Source organism: Triturus cristatus, chromosome 7 (genome assembly GCF_964204655.1).
Source record: "Triturus cristatus chromosome 7, aTriCri1.1, whole genome shotgun sequence".
Classification (NCBI taxonomy): Eukaryota; Metazoa; Chordata; class Amphibia; order Caudata; family Salamandridae; genus Triturus; species Triturus cristatus.
In genome coordinates this window covers 149,593,930-149,615,445 of record NC_140590.1, presented here as the reverse complement: position 1 = coordinate 149,615,445, position 21,516 = coordinate 149,593,930, and the positions used below count along the sequence as shown (strand labels likewise).

Sequence of the window (21,516 nt, the reverse complement as noted above, 5' to 3'; positions counted from 1 at the left end):
CCGGGCAGATACAGCTATCTTATACTCCCGACATAGGGTTTGAATAGTGGACAATTCTCTTGGTGAATTGGAAAGAGCATGCTTCAAATCCCTAAGGGTTTTAGTGGAGGCACCATCAAACCACCCCTTCCTTTTACTACATGATGGTCCGTGGGTTTTAGTGAGGATTGCCTTCATCGATTGTGTAATGGTGCAGAAATTCTTGGCCAATAACACCGGTGTAATTTCTCCTGTAGACAATATGCGATTTCCCTTTGGTTAGAATCCACTATTTTCCTCATCATTAAACATGGGTCAACACCTGACCATTTTATTCTAATCCCATTTGTCCCAGCTATATTTATATGATGTGCTATATCATAAACATCTTTTTACCCCAAATGAAAAAGGATAATTGTAACAAATTATGATCGCTAAATGGGGAAGAAACTACATTAAGATTACCACACAAACCAACAGCAAAAACAGATACCAATACATGGTCAAAAGTGGATTTGTGCATTCCTTCCTATAAATGTTGGGTATAAACAGCCATTACGGTTGCTGGCCCCCTTGAGGAGTTGTAAATCATATTTTGCGATCATTTGATTAAGTGCTTCTGCATAATCGTTAAGGCTAAAATGGTCAATTTCCTCACCGACATTTAGGCGACCACAGGGCATCGAGTTCGGTCCTCTGCATGCAACTAGATTAAAATTTCCAGCACAAATTATAACATACTCTGTATTGACTAGGGACAAGAATTTTTCTAAGCCTTGATCAAGGGCTGCTACCAGGCTGAGTCATAAACGGCAAATCATGATGAGACAAACCTTAACTTGCAGCCAAGTAAAGTGATTCCCATACGTGTGGAGAGTGGTAACTAGACATAATATCGAAAAAGTAATATCGAATGGACATAATATCGAAGTAAAAACTATAGAATGGACAAAATATCGAATGGACATAATATAGTGGTTAAACATATCGAATTGAAGGTAAGTAATATCCATTGTCAAAATATCGAAGTATAAAATATAGGCATTAAAATATATCGAATTTTTAATATCATCGAATTTTTTTAAGTGTTTAGTATGTTTGTATATGTGTTAAAAGAGTATATTATTTTAGTAATGTGTGTTAATTTTTTTTTAAGTAATGAATTTTATGTTATTTAATATTTGCATAATTTTATTCCATAGCGGGTTGTGGGTTTATAGGGGAATAGGGTGGGAAGTAATTTAATTTTAGTAAATTAAATGTTAATTTTTTATTTATTGGAATTGAGTTCTAATGTTTTGTTAATTAATTTTTAATTGGTAATTATTTTTTATTAATTGGTAATTAATTTTTATTAATTGATTAATTGATAATTATGTTAATTATATTAATTTATTTTCCATAGAGGGTTGAGTGTTTATAGGGGAATAGAGTGGGAAGTAATTTAATTGTAATTAATGACATATTAACATTATTTTTGTGTATTGATAATTAATGTACTGTTAATTAATTATTCATTGGTATATTTATTACTAATTACTTGTTATTGAAAATTAGTCAATTAATTATGAATAGGTAATTAATTTTTAATCATTAGTATTTATTTGTATTTATAATTGATTAATTATAAAATATTATGTAATTGGAAATTAATTTTAATTCATATTTTATTGGTATTGATATTTAATTTATTTTTATTAAGATATTAAATCATTACTTTCCCTAATGTTGCACTTACTGGAGTGGGAATAGTAATTTTTACCCTCCTGCTATCCAACGCTTTTCCTACCGTTGCACTCTCTGGAGTGGGAATAGTAATTGTTACCCCTTCACTTTCCAACACTTTCCCTACTGTTGCACTCTCTGGAGTAGTAATAGTAAATTTCACCCTCCCGCTATCCTACCGTAAAAATATTGAATATTTTTTCTTAATGTTACGTTATATATATATATATATATATATATATGAATTAAAAAATACAAATGTATGTTTCTTTTTTTTTACTTACATTAATTATTTATTAATTTTAAGGGTATTTAAGTATTTAAGTATGTTTTAGTTAATTATATTTATTCATTTATTAATTTAAAATGACTTTTAAGACATTTTACAAAATTCGATATTTTGACTAACTATATTTTTTACAACGATATTTTTGATTCGATATTTTTGTACTTACCTGTTTGAAGATAGGAATTCAATATTTTTGTATTCGATATTTTGACCTCGATATTTTGTCAGGTCGATATTTTCAGCATCGATATTCTGTCAGTGATCCGTGGAGAAAACCCTAACTTTTATTATTCAAGATGTTTACATCCTAATGGAGATCAAAGAATGTGCTCCTGGGTGTACAGATATGAGGCATAGGTGAATTTGCTACCTCCAGCGGTTTCTACCTCAGGTACTCTGTTAGTTCTAAATGTCTGCTGCCTGAGATCCCCACTGAAGAGAAATGTACCCTCATCACACACTCTAAGCAATGGTCCTCACCTGCTCTTCCTGCTTTCTTTCTGGAAGCTGACTGTAACCTTCTTCTATATTGCTGCCTTTAGGGTCGGTGAGCTCAGGATACCTACGATAGACAAACATTCAAAAAACATTTGAGCGCTGAGCTGTTTCCGCCATGAAGTATCTATTGCATTTTTTGCATACATATGAGCTGGTTCGCCCTGTGGAATCTGAGGAAATGTACAACATTCAAATCTAAGCCTTCTGGCCATCATAACTTGTATGACACCATTGGATAAACATGAAAGGCTCTGCAAGTGAAAGGCATGGTGATTTAGATGCCATCAAACTGGAAATGATCTGACAACTAAGTTTGAGACGCATGGTGCTGTCAGTGTGGCTTTATTGAATCTGCAGCCTGACTTTAAAAAGTTTGAGATTATTTTAATAATGAATTAAACATCAGCTTAACTATTTCATGTCAACAGTAGGTCAGGTTGGATTTTGTGCTCTTGGTCTTTTGACAGAGTTCATGGCTGCAGACAATTGCGCCTGATTTAAAATTGGCAATAAAACCACCTTTTTATTTCTCTACTGGCATCTTTTCAAAGGCAAATGATCAAGGAAGACAGCCTCCCCTTGGTGAAGTAGTTGAATGCATGAAGGATAACACATTCTTACACTGTGGTACAAGTGCATATGATAGACACATACTCACTCCTGCATGGGTCTCCTCTGTACCTGGCCTCTCACATGGATGTAGTTATCTATGTTTCCATAGAGCTGCTCCTTCATCGGTATCTCTTCATGATTTTCAACATGCTGTTAAACAGAATAAACAGCCATTGTATTTAAGAGGAGATCATCCATCGAATACAATGAATAGCAGAGTATGCTGGGTATAAACAATGCAAGAATAGCAACATAGTTATGATACCTGGGAGCACAACTTATAATGTAATCAAGAGTTAAAGCCTAATTATCCTGACAAAACAAGAAAGCATTGTTGTTGAAATCAACACTTCTCAGAACACTAAGTTCACAATAGCCATGAACAAGCTCTTCCAAAGCCATAGGTCTGCCCTTTTTAGGGAACCTGCATGTTAATACTTGGGCGACTTTGGTTATGGTTTCCCCAACTTTCCTATAAAGACAATCCTATAATAAAGAATTAGCTTATGTGGAAGCTTGGTGTATAGTCCCTTTGCCAAAGAATACCCTAAAAGAAAATTCAGAAGTTTGCATTGTAAATGGTGAATTCTAAAGACATAAATAGGGCAATATTGAATAGGAGATACATTTGACATAGTAAGTATTTTTCTGCTATCTTCAATTAAGCCTATTTGCACATAAGTGTATGCTTTGTCAACACAAGAAGCTGAAAACTCAACTATGTATATCATGACAGCAAACAAAAGCAAATGAATGTGTGGATGAGCAATACATTCCACGTGAGGTTATGACAAGTTAATGCATCGAATCAGCTTGCATATTTTAGAAAAAATGCAATAGACCAGCAATCAAAAGGTTATCATATTATGTAAAGTAATCAATCACTTCAGAAAATGGAAGTAGTGGTTCCCCAAGGGGAAGTTTACCGCACTTCAACTATTGTTATAGTATTCTCAAACAAGTAATGTGTGAAATATTCAATCCAATTGAGGTGCTATATAGGTTTAACCACTTTACTACCAGAAGGTGCTGGTTGCAAATTAGATAACTAACATGCTAAAACAACAAATATACTAGAACCTTTTTTGTAGCTCTCTCTTAAGTAAAGCATAAGACCATTAAATCATCAATATAATAGCGGCACAAATGTAATCATACACAATATCCCTTATTCACAAACAGAGATCCAAAATTAGAGGTCTCTCTTCTCATGACTGAAATAAGAATCACTGTCCAATTAGTTCATTCACTCCAATAATGATGTATTCCTTGATGTATCCAACAATAGTCAGCCCAATTCTTTCAGCACAAACTCAAACTTCAGCCGACACGTGTTTCGTCTTAGAAAAGACTTTCTCAAGGCAGCTCAACTAAATCGTGGCTAGGCATCCCTGGCCTTCAAATTCAACTATACCGACATCCTCATTCCATTTTACGAAGTCCGTAGATTTGAAAAAACAAGTTTGCAAGTTAAAAGAAAGGTGTCCTCCACATCCATATAAGATGTCCACGTCTAAATTAGCAAGTGATGGTGTCCAGATTTACAGCATTGTAGTTATCACGTTTTAGTCAAACAAATATAAATTACAAATTGACAAAGTTTGCATGAAATGTAAAAGAAATGACACTTTGCCAAGGTATGCAACTCTGGCAAGGGTAAAACATTAAACAATTGTCAGTTCAGTTAGTGAAAATAACATGGCACAGGAAGTTTCTTATTCCAGTGATGAGAGTGTAGTGTTGTTGTCCATGGAAATGGATATGGTTCCTTTGAAGTTTAGTGTGGGAAGGTTCCTTTAAGATGACTGTGTGAGTAGTGTAGATGTTTTTGACTGTAATGGCTGATTCTGGCTCAGCTTTCACTTTGATTGTAACAAATGATTGGAAAAAGTTAAAAAACGTCAACTTAGGAAGTTTCCATATTAATAGGAAGACATGTAGGTTTTACCCTCGAAGGGTCCTCTATAGACCCTAGAGGGAGGTGGGCAGTTGCATACGGTAAATTAAACAACGTTTATGTTATCTTTGCAACAATCTATGCACCAATTTTGGACGACCCTAAAGCTATTTTACAGGTCAAACAGGCATTAACCGGTCTTCCTGGACTGATAATTTGGGGGGGTGATTTTAATTTATTACAAAATCCCCTGTTGGATTCTTCTAAGAAAGACCGCCAACAGAATAAACCTCAAGTTGCTTTAGCTGTCCAAAGTTGCAAAACTGATTTAGATGTTATTGATTTTTGGCGTATCTCAAACCCTACCAAGCGCGAGTATACGTGCCACTCTGCAAAATACAATTCTGCGTCACGGTTGGATTTTTTTTCTGTCATCCTATGCTTTAGAATTTTATAAATACGCCTATTTACCTAACGCTTTTTCAGACCATGCAGCTCTCTGCATGGAGGTCAAGTTGGGGAATTGTGAACCAAGAACTATAAGTAGATGGTTTTTTTATAAAATCAACCTTCTTGACCAACAATGGTGCATGGAAATCAATGAAAAGATAGAGCAATTTTTTGCACAGAATAATGGTACTTCCCCATTAAACACAATCTGGGATGCATTTAAAGCCACTTTACGTGGAATAATCACATCTAAAGAAATTCCCAAGCTCAAGGCAAGAAGGGAGGAGAAATCCAAACTTCAAACTGAACTCTCGAAGGCTACTTTAGACCACTACAGGGTCAGATCTACGATCTCTGGACATAAATTGTATGAGGCGAAGCGCAGGATGAAGGATTTCTATTATGATTTAGGTGAGATAAATAGTAATTCACAAGCACAAAAGATTTACGAGGAGAGTGAATATACAGGAAAGCTGTTGGCCTGGCAATCTAAAGAAAAGCAGGTGCGTAATAGAATAGATCAGTTAATAGATCCTATCACTAAAATACGAGTTAAGACCACCACTTCCATCGGTAAGCTATTTTTAAATCATTATGAGGGGATATATCAAGTAACTGAGGGCGCTACATCTGACTCTATCATGGAATTCCTACAGCCACTTGAAATACCTAAAATAGATGCTGAGGGTATGATTAACCTTACACAGGATTTTTCACTATTAGAATTAGATGCAGTGATAGAGGCCTTCCCCAATGGCAAGGCCAACGGTGAGGATGGCCTTCCCATTGAATTTTATAAAAAATTTAGGGGAGCATTACGCAAGGAACTTTTGAAATTAATGAATAGCTTACTTCAAGGGAGCCCCCCGCCGGACTCCTTCCATACAGCAGTGGTGGTCAGTATTTTAAAAAAAGGAAAAGATAAGGAAAATATAAACTCATATAGACCGATTAGCCTTCTGAATACCGATTATAAAATTTTTACAAAACTTTTAGCAAATCGATTAAATAAAATAGTAGGATCTCTGGTAGCACACGATCAGTGCGGTTTTATTGCAGGCAGGCATCTTCATTCCAATACCACATTTTTATTGGAGGCACTAGATTATTTTAAAATTAACAAGGTAGAGGCTCAAATCTGGTTTTTAGATGCGGAGAAAGCCTTCGATCTAGTGTCTTGGGATTGCATGTTTGCAATTTTACGCAGTTTTAATTTCCCGAATGTTTTTATTTCTCTTTTACGCCAATTGTATATGAATTCTAGGGCACAAATTATTATCAATAACACTAACATTGGGTCCTGTGAGGTCACTAGAGGCACGCGACAAGGATGCCCCCTGTCGCCAATTTTATTTGCATTATTTATTGAACCCCTAGCGATCGCCATTAGGAATATTAAAGCTGATACTGCCCCAATATTAGGAATGACAAACATAAAATTATATGCGGACGACATTGCCCTTTTCATAGACTCTAAACCCTCAAGTCAATTAAAGATTTTAAAAATTTTCGCCGATTTTCAAAGGCTTGGGGGTTATAAAATTAATGTAAACAAAACGGAAATTATTCTACTCAACTGCACTATAGACACTTTAGCTCCAGAATTTAGACAGATATATAATACGGATCCAAAGAGATATCTCGGATTATTTATATCAGATAACCCAGATGATTTTTTCTCTCTCAATTTTTTACCTCTATTAAAAAAAGTGGGCTCTCTTTTAGATCGATGGAATTTATTACCCCTTTCTCTTATGGGGCGAGCATCGCTAATTCGAATGTCGGTCCTACCCCTTTTCAATTTCCTTTTTAGCGCAATTCCCTGTGCAATCCAGGCCTCTTATTTTAAGAAAATAGAAACCTTGATCTCTTCTTTCTTATGGGCAAAAAAATCACCCAGACTAGCACTGAGCACTTTATATTTATCATCTACCCAAGGAGGGTTGTCCCTCCCAAATATCAAAGAGTATTATTTTGCGTCTTTTGCACATTATAGTCACAGGTTTCTGCTCCTAGACTCCCAAGAGACAGATAATTTCTTCATGAAAAAAATGTTGCCGGAATTGAAAATCTATGATCCGGTCAGAATCACGAAAGATCCAAAAAAAAGTTCGATATAAAACCATCCAGTGGATTTTTAAGGTGAAAACTCAGTTTTTTAAATTTTATGACTTATCGGTTTTGAGTAATAGGACGAATCTAAAAAACTTCAGTGTGAGAGATGCTAGTTGTATGGAACAAAATATATTAACTCTCTGGAAGGAGAATGGTTTCGAGAAAATTGAAGACTTCCTGCTGGGAAACAGATGGAAATCTTGGAACGAAATTCATAGTCAGTTAATCCATTCGCACTTAATACTTAACTGGTCCTTTATAAGAATAAATCCAAAACTCAGAGAACTCAATATAGGAAACTTATTCAATAAAGAAAATATTTCGACTATTCTTAATAATAAAATACAAAAGGAAGTGAGTATCTGGATAAAAATATTAAAAGAAAATAAGGACCATGATATTTATAGCAAGATTATTGAAAGATGGGAGAAGAGTGAAGATATTGGTGCCAATTCCGATCCGGTAAAAACCGGGTACGAACCGTCGGACGGAGCCTTTTCTCCGTCCGACTCGTACCCGGTGCGAAATCCATCCGAAAATGCAAGTACGATTCATACGGAAACACCATTTCCGTACGATTCGAACAAAACACCGACCGAACAGAAACTAAACACAATTCCGATCCTGAAAGGAGCCGACGTGACGTCGGTACGCATCCAGCCTACGTTTCACGAACCAGGAAGTACGATTCGAACCGACGTCATCCCGCACGGAAAATATTTACCGGCTGCCAAAAACTGCCGGGAAATCAGGACGACACACGCAAGGAGCAGCTGGACGCGACGAACAGACATGGACCCGAACCTACGTGCCATCCCTGCCCTCCTAGCAGTCCACCTGGCGTACAGGAACCGACGCAGACGCCGCAGAAGGTCAGCACAACAACCAGGGGCAAAGGGGGGGGCAGGGGCAGGACACACAACACCAACACATGGTACCAAATCACACATGGCCTGGACATACCTGACCATCAGGGCCTGGTCACTTCCAGGGGGTGGGGGCAAGGCCAGCAACGCAAGCGTCCGCCACAACGGAAGTGGATGGTCACGCGAACCGGTACGTACCCTACCCAGGCCGCAAGAGCGTGGGTACGGAACGTACCACGCGTCCCCCTACGTCACTCCAACAATAGCGGTACGGCCCGTACCCACGTCAGAAAGGCCTTGGTACAGCTCGTACCAGCATTGCTGGGGTCATGTAGGGGTACGCGTGGTACGACCCGTAGCCACGCCCCCAAGGCCTGTGTACGGTGCGGACCCCACGGCCCGCAACAATGGTGGGACGCACCGTACCCACACACCAAAGGCATGGGTACGGCCCGTACCCAGGCACGCAGAGCGTGGGCAGGGGTATGTACGGACCGTACCCCCACCCGTGGAAGTACGGCCCGTACCCCCACCCGTGCATGTACGCCCCGAACCCCCACTCGTGTATGTACGCCCCGAACCCCCACCCGTGTATGTACGCCCCGAACCGCCACCCGTGTATGTACGCACCCAAGCGCCACCCGTGTATGTACGCCCCGAACCCCCACCCCACCCTGGTATGTACGCCCCGAACCCCCACCCGTGTATGTACGCACCCAAGCGCCACCCGTGCATGTACGCCCCGAACCCCCACCCCACCCTGGTATGTACGCCCCGAACCCCCAGCCGTGTATGTACGCACCAAACCCCCACCCGTGTATGTACGCACCAAACCACCACACCAGCCGTGTATGTACGCACCAAACCCCCACCCCAGCCGTGTATGTACGCACCGAACCACCACCCGTGTATGTACGCACCGAACCACCACCCGTGTATGTACGCCCCCGAACCCCCACCCCAGCAGAGTATGTACGCCCCGAACCCCCACCCGTGTATGTACGGACCGAACCCCCACCCCAGCCGTGTATGTACGCACCAAACCACCACCCGTGTATGTACGCCCCCTAACCCCCCCCAGCCGTGTATGTACGCACCGAACCACCAGCCGTGTATGTACGCACCAAACCCCCACCCGTGTATGTACGCACCTAACACCCACCCCAGCAGAGTATGTACGCCCCGAACCCCCACCCGTGTATGTACGGACCGAACCCCCACCCCAGCAGAGTATGTACGCCCCGAACCCCCACCCGTGTATGTACGGACCGAACCCCCACCCCAGCCGTGTATGTACGCACCAAACCACCACCCGTGTATGTACGCCCCCGAACCCCCCCCCAGCCGTGTATGTACGCACCGAACCACCAGCCGTGTATGTACGCACCAAACCCCCACCCCAGCCGTGTATGTACGCACCGAACCACCAGCCGTGTATGTACGCACCAAACCCCCACCCCAGCCGTGTATGTACGCACCGAACCACCACCCGTGTATGTACGCACCGAACCACCACCCGTGTATGTACGCCCCCGAACCCCCCCCAGCCGTGTATGTACGCACCAAACCCCCACCCGTGTATGTACGCACCTAACACCCACCCCAGCCGTGTATGTACGCACCGAACCACCACCCGTGTATGTACGGACCGAACCCCCACCCCAGCAGAGTATGTACGCCCCGAACCCCCACCCGTGTATGTACGGACCGAACCCCCACCCCAGCCGTGTATGTACGCACCAAACCACCACCCGTGTATGTACGCACCAAACCACCACCCCAGCCGTGTATGTACGCACCAAACCACCACCCGTGTATGTACGCACCAAACGCCCACCCGTGTATGTACGCACCAAACCACCACACCAGCCGTGTATGTACGCACCAAACCCCCACCCCAGCCGTGTATGTACGCACCGAACCACCACCCGTGTATGTACGCACCGAACCCCCCCCCAGCCGTGTATGTACGCACCGAACCACCAGCCGTGTATGTACGCACCAAACCCCCACCCGTGTATGTACGCACCTAACACCCACCCCAGCCGTGTATGTACGCACCGAACCACCACCCGTGTATGTACGGACCGAACCCCCACCCCAGCAGAGTATGTACGCCCCGAACCCCCACCCGTGTATGTACGGACCGAACCCCCACCCCAGCCGTGTATGTACGCACCAAACCCCCACCCGTGTATGTACGCACCAAACCACCACCCCAGCCGTGTATGTACGCACCAAACCACCACCCGTGTATGTACGCACCAAACGCCCACCCGTGTATGTACGCACCAAACCACCACACCAGCCGTGTATGTACGCACCAAACCCCCACCCCAGCCGTGTATGTACGCACCGAACCACCACCCGTGTATGTACGCACCGAACCCCCACCCCAGCAGAGTATGTACGCCCCGAACCCCCACCCGTGTATGTACGGACCGAACCCCCACCCGTGTATGTACGCACCAAACCACCACACCAGCCGTGTATGTACGCACCAAACCCCCACCCCAGCCGTGTATGTACGCACCGAACCACCACCCGTGTATGTACGCACCGAACCCCCACCCCAGCAGAGTATGTACGCCCCGAACCCCCACCCGTGTATGTACGGACCGAACCCCCACCCGTGTATGTACGCACCAAACCCCCACCCGTGCATGTACGCACCGAACCTGCTATAAGAATGGGGTGTGCAAAACACCCCCAGCAGTGCCCAGACACAGGAGGGGTGGGTGCAGGGTCCTCCCAGCAGTGCCCAGACACAGGAGGGGTGTGTGCCTATCACTCCCAGCAGTGCCCAGACACAGGAGGGGTGTGTACCTATCACTCCCAGCAGTGCCCAGACATCGGACAATATACCCCATCAACAAGTTCAGTGACCTACAAGGGTGATACCCCAGATGCAGGCGGAGCCATCGCTGAGCCAGCATGGCTATATTGAAAGGCAACCCTCACACATCCAGGAAATGTAGACACAGCACAGCACAGCATTTGGGAGACACCCTGCAGGAAAAATGGCCTGGGCCACAGAGGACGGAACACACCTTGGGACAATGTCACCATACAGTGAGAGCAAACATGACCAAATACCATTTGCAGAGACCTTTGTGATGGCACGCAGATGGCAGGGTACACCCCATGAGCAGCACACTCCAACATTTCACAGACCCCTAACACATTATCACCACCCCAACGCAGGGAGCACCAGCACCAACAGCAAGTCCAGGAAAGCATCAGTGTGCAAAACAAAAAGAAAAGGCTTTATTCAGCAGGAAAATATATCAGAGAAAATGTCCACTATGTACAAGGGCCATGGGCCAGCCCAGCAGCAATGTCCGGGGGGGGGGTACACATCGGGACGTGTGTCCCCTAGCTTGCCTGCACAGTTCACAAGTCCATTTCATCCACAGAAGAGGGGGCATCAGGGGGGAGGGTGGAAACAGGCACCGCAGGGACAGGAGGGGAAAGGGTAGGTGTTGTGGGTGCAGGGAGGGATGAATCTGCCACAGGGGGGGTGCCAGCGCCAAAGGTGGAGGACAGAATGGCGCTGCACACGTCGGCAAGTTCCCCCAGCGACTCCCCCGTACCCAATCCAACCACAGGCCCCAAGGAGGGGGGGGGGCAAAGGGATGGGTCGCAGCGCCACTGGGGGAGGGTGTGGACAGGGTGGGGGACTCAACTCCCCTGGCCGGGTCCCGCCTCCACCGCTTGCGGGGTGGTGTCATCCTGGGGCTGGGGGGCACACTCGCAGTGGATGATGCTGTCACTGACTGTTGGCCAGGAGAGCTAAGGGGAGTGGATTTGGAGGGAGTGGGTTGTGTGGAATGCGGACTCCCACTGTGGCTGCGTGTTCTACGTTTCCCCCCCGACCCAGTGGGTGTGCCTTCCTCACCCTGTGTGTGCGTGACAGGAGGTGTGCGCTTCGACTTCCCTGGTGGTGTGGTGCCTGTGTCTGTTGGGGTGCGTGCACGCTGACGTCTGGATGTGCGTGGGACAGGCACGGGAGTGGGAATTGTGGATGGGGCAGGGGTAGGGGGTGTTACGCAGCGCTGCAGGAGATCCAGTGCTGCAGTCAGTGTGGAGTCTATGGACCTCAGCAACTGCCGTTGGTCAGACTGCGCAGCCGACATGCCCTCCATGTATGCCTCCATCTGGGTCAGCACCTGGGTGTGGGCATGGAGGACATTTAGCATCGCAGTCTGACCAACCTGCAACTGCCTCAGGATGTCCACAGACTCCGCACTCACCGCAGCAGTGGTGACAGGGGCAGGGGGTGCGGTGCCTGGCAGGAAGGAGACATGTGGGGACCGAGCACGGAGGGAAGGGCCACGAGCATGTGGGAGGCCGGTGATGGAACCTGAGGTGGCGGGGGGATGTGGAGGGCTGCCATCAGCTGGGGGGGCAGACTCCGCCACCTCTGGGAGCTCAGCCTCGGACCCGTCTGCGTCATAGTCTGTGTTGGCAGTCAACAGGTCCTCCGCCTCACTCCCTTCGGCCTCCGTGCCACTCCATGTGCCAGACAGGACAGCACTGCTGGTACTGGTGCTCAATCTCTCCTCCCGGTCCGTGCTAGTGTCTCCTTCCGTGTCCCCCGGCGATGCTGTGGGCAAGGTGAAGAGACAGGAGAAAATCAGACACCTGTACACTTATGTCACATGAGTCAAATATACATAGGTCACATTGCATAGCCTGAAAAGCAACAGGAGTAACACCTACAAAACAATGTACACATGTAGGCCATGGAACACACAGTTTTTCTACCCACCATGCCACTGAGACACAATGGAGATCATGACACAACAGCAAATCACTGCACCTGAAATTTTAGAGAGGAGTCAGCCTCTGGGGACAAATGTGCACAGCACCTGCACCACACTGCGTCGTCAAAAAGGGATGAGCATGAATCATATCCATTTACTCTTGCCGCATGCTGCAAAGGCAATACATGAAACCAGGCCACACATGACAGGGTCACTGCACCTTGAGCGTATGTCCAGTCAAACATCACACACAGGCTAAACCCAGCAAGGAGGATGAAGCTTCTGACATGTAGGCCTTGTACGCACAAACCACCCACACCTGAGACAATCTCATTGAGACGGAGAAAGTATGTACACCTCTTACTCTGGGATGGAAACACATGGCCTCCACTAATTCATGACTGTAAACACACAGCCCCTGGTGGCCATGTCCACACATCATTGACAGGCAAACATCATCAGATTGTCTCAACAACACACACAGGTAATGCCCACTGTGAGTATGCACAAGCAAAATGGGTCCCCCTGTACAGTGGACACATGTAGCAACCTGTAGGTCCTAACAGTTGAGCCCAGGGTACAATGCCACCCTACGCAACCCATGGCAAAGACACAGTGAATGGCCATATTGTTGGATGACGCACATGATACCTAGGAAGAGGTGCCCCAGGGCACAGTAGTGCCCACACTCCTCCATGGTCCAGGATGGACATGACTGCAAATTAAGCAACCGTCCCTGCACTTAGCAGGCCTCCCACTCAGGCACATCATGTCAGAGGGCACACAATTGGACATGCATGCTGGAAGGCTGTACATTTTGGAGACACACCCCTATGTCGTGATTCACAATCAGTGCCAAGTGACATGGACACCACAATGACTGAAATTGGCCATGGCACACGCAAGGTCCCCATACCTGTGGCACATCACCCCCACACATGATGCTGATAGCATAGGGCACCTGCATGAACTGCCTGCATAAATAACCTTGTGCAAGAGTGGCGACAGACCAGGGAACACATTGCAAGGAGGGGAAGGGAGGGAGTGAGAACAGCACTGTGCTACTTTGTGGAGAAGTTGACGCACTGCACAATCAAACCCTGGCAGTGTATCCATGCAACTGCACACTTACATTGGCTGGGGACACACAACTGACACACATGTACCTACCCCCTTCCTGCTGCTGCCTCTCCTGTAGGCGCCTGTCCATATCGGGGAAGACCACCGCCAGCACACGCTTCTGGATGTGGGTCAGACGACGGCGGCCACGGTTCTTACGGCTCTCAGGTGAGTCCCCCAGCAGGAGCCGTGCAATCCTCCTCGTCCAGCACCGGATGTCCTGCCAGCGTTTCCTCACCTGAGACAGGCTCCGCCTCCGACCCTCTGTACCCCTCACGGCACTGACGGCTTCCCTCCAGATCTCCCCCTTGGCAATGGCGCCTACCTGTGAGGATGCAAAAGAGAGAATACATTAATCCACATGAGCAAAGACACAGAGACACACATATAGAACAATCCTCATTATGAACAGGCCATGGTATGCATGCAACTAATTGCACCTTTGTCATAGGGACATTATCCACTGTGGAAGGCCAAATGCACTACGTGCCAGTGGAAGCACACGGGTGGCATGAGGGGTACCACACACTCACTGACCAGGGATCACACTGTGCCTCACAGGCTACACCAGGATTATGTACAGCACCTCACAGCAGTCACCTGCCCCAGCACACTGATGCTACCTCAGCAGAGTACACAGACACACACAGGTACAGGACAATCACATGGCATTGCCAACTGCGGGTACACACCTCACTCTGCCCATGTGCCAGTAGACGGGGGTGTCACAGGTGTGGGGCTGGCTCAGCACGGCATGCACACAGCACTGCTCCCTGCTCACATCCGATGGCCAGGCCATATCCATCCCTCATGCTGCTTGTGTGCAACACTCCCCATATGCACTCACCCACATGACAGGGGACTAACACACACACCAATGTGCAGGGGACGAACACGGCCTTTGGACACTCACAGCACAGGTACACTGAACAAACACACATCCATGGGTACTGACACCTGTCACACTGGGGGGAACACAGGATCACATCAGGACTGTGGAAACAACATCCCCAGGAGGAGTATGCAGGCAGAATGTGGCATGCACCTTGCATTCATTGTCACAGTAGGCACTATGCAAGTGAGGAGTGCACACAGGAAACACAGCATGCTCTGCATGGGTGACATGAGGCCTTCCACACCCTGGGACCCACTCCAAACAACAGTGCATGTCTGTCACACATGGACACAATGCCAGAAGTCACTGTCACACAAAAGGGGCACAGTCTAAGCTAGTGGAGTCTGCACTCACCTGAACCCCTGGTCGACCATACAGGCTCTGGAACTGTGGGAGGATCACATCTATCAGGGCAAGGTTCTCCTCCTGGGTGAATGGCTGTGACCTCTCCACAGTCCTGGACATGGTGCCAGAGGAATCACTATCAGCAGCAGTGGTCATGGATGAATGGATGTGCAGGCAAGTGCTCTCTCATGGGACCTGGCTGCCTTATATATGCCTGGCTGGCCTGTTCATGTATAGGAGTACAGATTGATTGGTCAGTCACATTAGCATCCTACGTTTCATCCAATCCCTTCAAACCTACCCCAGTGTGTGGCTTTGCATGGTTTCAGTTTTGATAATGATGTCAAGTCAACATCCACATTGCAACAATGTAGATTCTTTCAAACTGACTTCTGCTGTGCACCTGGTGCTCAAATTCAAAAATTTAACTCAGTCTCCATGGCAACCATCAGGCATTTAGGCCCTTATACTTGTCCCTCATGTGTCCCCTATGTGTTTTCATACATTTACACACAGGTACGGTGCGTTCCACGCCCTAGGGCACCCCACAAGCAGTGATACCGACCGTACATGCGCTTGTACGGTCCGGATCACAATATGGGCGCTGGCGTATGCGTACGCCACAGTAGTACGGACTGTACACGCGCTTGTACGGTCCGGATCACAATATGGGCGCTGGCGTATGCGTACGCCACAGTAGTACGGACTGTACACGCGCTTGTACGGTCCGGATCACAATATGGGCGCTGGCGTATGCGTACGCCACAGTAGTACGGACCGTACAAGCGCGTGTACAGTCCGTACTACTGTGGCGTACGCATACGCCAGCGCCCATATTGTGATCCGGACCGTACAAGCGCGTGTACAGTCCGTACTACTGTGGCGTACGCATACGCCAGCGCCCATATTGTGATCCGGACCGTACAAGCGCGTGTACAGTCCGTACTACTGTGGCGTACGCATACGCCAGCGCCCATATTGTGATCCGGACCGTACAAGCGCGTGTACAGTCCGTACTACTGTGGCGTACGCATACGCCAGCGCCCATATTGTGATCCGGACCGCACAAGCGCGTGTACAGTCCGTACTACTGTGGCGTACGCATACGCCAGCGCCCATATTGTGATCCGGACCGTACAAGCGCGTGTACAGTCCGTACTACTGTGGCGTACGCATACGCCAGCGCCCATATTGTGATCCGGACCGCACAAGCGCGTGTACAGTCCGTACTACTGTGGCGTACGCATACGCCAGCGGCAATATTGGCCCAGGGACCCTATACACGCGCTCCGAGCGTATGTACGGTGCGTATAACAACTGTCAGTGGTGACAGGCGGCACACAGACAGGAATGGAGCGGACAGGTATTGCCAAGGGTGGACACCAATGCATTGTCTGTGCAATACCACCTGTGTGTGACACAGGTGTGTCAGGATGTGATGTGGCACTTTACCCCTGAGGTGTGGGCAAAGCACATGTACGATGAGCTGTGTACACATGTCGTGTGTGATGGTGCGCATTGTACCACACATCCCCTGCACTCCTTTGACATGTGTGCATGTCGTACACACTAGTGGAGCCATGAGTCACTTGCATGTCCCAGTCACGGACACCCGCACCTGTCCCCTGATGCCAGGTACACGGAATATTACATATGACACGTGTATGGCTGCGTTGCATGCTGCAACCATGTCATGTGTGTGGCATGTCTTTCCATGATTTTGCTGTAGGTGTGTGATTCAATGTGTCAGCAGTTGCTGCTGCCAACATGTGTCTGTGTGTCGATGGGCATGGCACACTGTTCCGCACACCAGCCCACATATGTGATTTGCCATGAGGTGTGTATGTATCCAACTACACGGAGTATCAACACAAGTACATATCCACATGCTCCCTATGTATGTTCTGTCTCGACATGTACTCCTCAAAGGCAATGTGTGTGGCCTGTCCTATTCCTATGACATGTGACCAGTGCATATCGCATCCAACTACCTGTCTGTACCATACGCATACTACCTCTGCACATGTGTGGATGTCTGTGAATCCTGTGATGCGTGTGCATGTTCACTTACACTGGCCCACAGCTAGTCTCATGCCATGTCATCGTGATCTTGCCCCCCTCCGTTAGTGGCTGTCCCTTGGTAGGAGTGTAACCTGACTGGCGTTCGTGTCCAGGAACTGTGGCACAGACCTGACTCACAACGTGGCATATGTGTATTGGCTGTGTAACATGTGCTCAGTGCATTGACGATGTTGTTGTACAGTGCTCACTCTTAGGTGTTCCTTCCATTTCACTGCAGGGCTCCGCCTCTCCCTCGACGTATGCCAGACATTGCTGCCCTGCATGAACGGGACTGTATACGCCGCTACAGATTCAGCCAACGGTTGATTGATGAGTTGACTGGCCGGCTGGAAGCACAACTCCTCCCGCGCCACAGGTATCCAAGTGCACTGACACCCAAGTTGAAGGTGATGGCAGCCCTACATTTCCTTGCCACGGGTACGTTCCAACATACCATTGCTGATGTCGGGGGCATGTCCCAGACGATGTTCAGCCGTGTTCTGCATGATTTCTTAGAGGCCATGTTGGTTCACCTGGATGAGTACATTAAATTCCCAAATCGTGAGCAGTTGACAGATGTCAAGCGTGAGTTCTATGCCCTGGGAGGGATGCCCCATGTCATTGGGTCCATAGATGGGACACATGTTGCGTTGGTACCACCACAGGCACAGGAGGTGGTGTATAGGAATCGCAAACATTATCACTCCATTAATGCCCTTGTGGTGTGTCTGTCCAACATGGTGATTTCACATGTCTGTGTTCGCTTTCCAGGATCAGCACACGATGCCTTCATCATGAGGCGTAGCAGGGTGCCAGAAATGATGCTGCAGCTGCGGAACGAGCGAGCATGTATTGTTGGTGGGTAGACTCTGGCAGTTCAGTGTTTGGCGTCATCTTCCAATCTCACTGCCTGTGCTGACACACTTCTGTCCATGATGTTTCCTTGTAGGGGACGCTGGCTATCCCAACATGCCATGGCTGATGACGCCTGTCCGCAACCCCAGCACGGCTGCCGAGCACCTCTACAACAACGCACATGGGCGGACCAGGAGAGTCATTGAGAGGACGTTTGGACTTCTGAAGAGCCGATTCCGGTGCCTCCACAAGACCGGCGGAGCACTCCCATATGCCCCGGTGAAGGTGTGCAAGATCATCATCGTCTGCTGCATGCTGCACAACATGGCAGTGGAGGAAGCTGTTCCACTCATACTGGATCAAGATGACCAGGACCATCCACCCGTGGAGGATGAAGGGCTTGGTGACGGGGCAAGTGATGTGGAGGAGGAGGAGGCTGTGGAGGACATGCGGAGTCGGCTCATACGCAACTTCTTTGCTTAGTGGTGAGTTCCAGTGTCTGAGTGTGCACGCATTGGGCCGTGTGTGGCATGTGTTGCAATGTGTGTGTCCATCTGCATGTCTGCCAAGTGAGTCAGTGGTGTGTATTGAAGTGTCACTCAAGTGATGGCGCAATGGAAGGATGTTGTCTGAGGGTCATCATTGTCACCTGTCATGTTAACAACATGATACGTGTTAAGTACATGCTTGCGGATGTGCTCCTTTGTGCTGAATCCTTGTGTGTCTCTCTTCCACAGGTCCATGTGCATGCTGTCTGCTGGTGGCATTGTTGTGCTCCTGCTACTCCTCATGAACACAGCGACATGTGCTGATTCAGCGTCACATGCACGGGCAAGTGTTGAAATCTCCTCAGGGTAAGGGATGCCTCACGTCGTTTTGGGTGTGTGAATTGTTTGTAGTCTGTGTGCACTTCTCCGGTTCATGTGTGTTCCATTTGCATACATGGTGATCCTACATGGGGAACATGACATGGGGCAGGCTTCACCTGGAGCCATGCTCAGACTTGGTGACTGTCATGTGGCAGGGGATTGGGGATTGTGATGAGGCCATCATTGTGTGTAACACTGGCCTCGGAAACATACAGGTTGCACCGGGTTGACATGGTGTGTGATTGCCCCATCAGGGCCTCAATGGTGTATAGCGGCCTCTCCGTGGCAGCAGGGGGTGTTTAGCTGTTATCCGTCACTTGTGTGCCAGGTCAATGGGATGCCAGCATCTGTGTTGCAATGGGGGGTGCCAGTGTTGCTCCCACATGTACATCCACATGACCTGTGTATGTGTTGACAGAGTATCATTGTCATTCCAACACACATGACTAATAAATTTGTCCCTCTGTCTCCAAGGTGCCTCTTCCCTGTCAATGGTGCCCTGTTGCCACTGTGCGTGCCGCAGGTCTGGCATAGTTTTCATAGGTGGTGCATATGTGTCTATGTGTAGAGTGACAAGATGCTAGGGGTTTGTCAGGGAGTGGGAACTGTATTATGCACAAGATGCACAGTTCCATCCACCTCAAGGCAAGAGAGACCATCCCCCAGGGAAACTACAACATCTGTGTAGAATCCTACCCTGCAGTCTACGGACATGTGCCTCACGACTCCCATGGTACTTGTCCATATCCGGAGTGCATCTGCACAGCTCTGCTACTGCGTCGGGCAACCAGGCCACATCAACGTCCTAACGGGATGGGGGGAATGTTTCACAGCCAGCTGCAGGATGACCTTCTAGATCCACGCCCACACTCATGATGCAGCCCACAACCCCAACACAACCATGTGGCACAGTGATCCTAAACTGCATTCTGGCATCTCCATGCATCCAACCTTGGCCTAGCCACCATTCTCAACATCCGCCTGACGCAAGCATGCTGCACATTGTAGGGACACATGTCTAGACATACCTGGGAGCGGCAAGCCAGGTCACTCCACATGATCCCTGACCTCTGCGCATGACTGTTGCTCCCCTGAATGTGTCTGTAGCCACAGTTGTGCGGGAACCACTCAGCTGGTTGGGCCCAGCACAGGTGAGTTTGGTACTCCATGTCTGTATCAGATGAGACATTGGGACCCATGTGTGTCCTGGGCAAGACTGCGACCCCACGGTTTGGATGGTTGGAGTTAATTCTGAGATCAGGCATGCTTTGACTGTACGACACACACATGTATTGTAATAATGTAGAATCACGGCATCATCTTGTAAGTGTGATTAATTTATTTGTGGTGGGGTACGGGTTTGTGGGGATGACAAGAGGTGCACAGCGGGAGTGTAGAATCCAAAGTTCACTGGGGGAGTTGGTATCCTTGTCGTAGCAAAATGTCAGAGTCCATGCCACAGTCTTCGTCAACATAGGTCAGACAGTGACCAGCAAGTCCATGTGGCAGAGAATGTCATGTGCTGCTATTGGGCCAGAGGGCCAGGTGCCAGGCCAGGTGACCTGGGAGATGGTGATGTTCTGCTGACTCTCACAGTCTTTTTCGTGGACGACCCACCTTCCTGCGGGGACCCTCGGAAGCAGTCCGTGACGATGTCTGTGACGCTCCGTCGGATGAATCCTCCTCCTCCTGATCCCTCCCTGTGTCTGGTAATGGCCTTCGCCTGGTGCCACAGGGAGGGTTGCCCATGTTGTCGGCAATCCGACGGAGTACACCGGTCATTTGGGTTTGCACCGCCACGAGCTCAGCCTGTCTATCCTCCATCCTTCCTTGGTGTTGCAGTTGACAGGCATGTTGCTGGGACTGCAGGGTCTTCATCTCCTGGAGGGTCCCCTTGATGTCATTGAGGGTGGACGCAATCTGGTCCATGCCCCTGGTGTCACGCCGGTATGTATCCAGGATGTTGCTGACCTGGGACACTACCGGGTCCTGAGCTGCCTGGTCAGGTTCGCGCCTCCGCCGTCCTCCACTCCCGCCACCCCTGCCCACGTGCACCTGGCCTGCCGTTGTGGGTGCATCGGGTCTCCGGGACCCCTGAGGGATGGCATCTGCGTTGCCGCCTGCCTCCTCCTGGGTGCCCGGAGGACCGTGTCCCTCCTGGGCAGACTGGCTGGG

General features: G+C 48.1%; 1 protein-coding gene across 2 annotated transcripts in view; it reads right to left on the bottom strand.

Moving 5' to 3' along the window:
* The window catches only part of LOC146809072 (B-cell receptor CD22-like), a 417,204-nt gene that overhangs the window by 27,931 nt on the left and 367,757 nt on the right, over window positions 1-21,516 (bottom strand). For both annotated transcript variants that reach the window (XM_085615878.1, XM_085615879.1), the window contains 2 exons: window positions 3,150-3,253; window positions 2,474-2,555 (listed from right to left, as the gene is read on the bottom strand). In XM_085615878.1, the coding sequence (XP_085472004.1) occupies window positions 2,474-2,555; window positions 3,150-3,253 (186 nt within the window). The remainder of the gene's footprint in view (window positions 1-2,473; window positions 2,556-3,149; window positions 3,254-21,516) is intronic.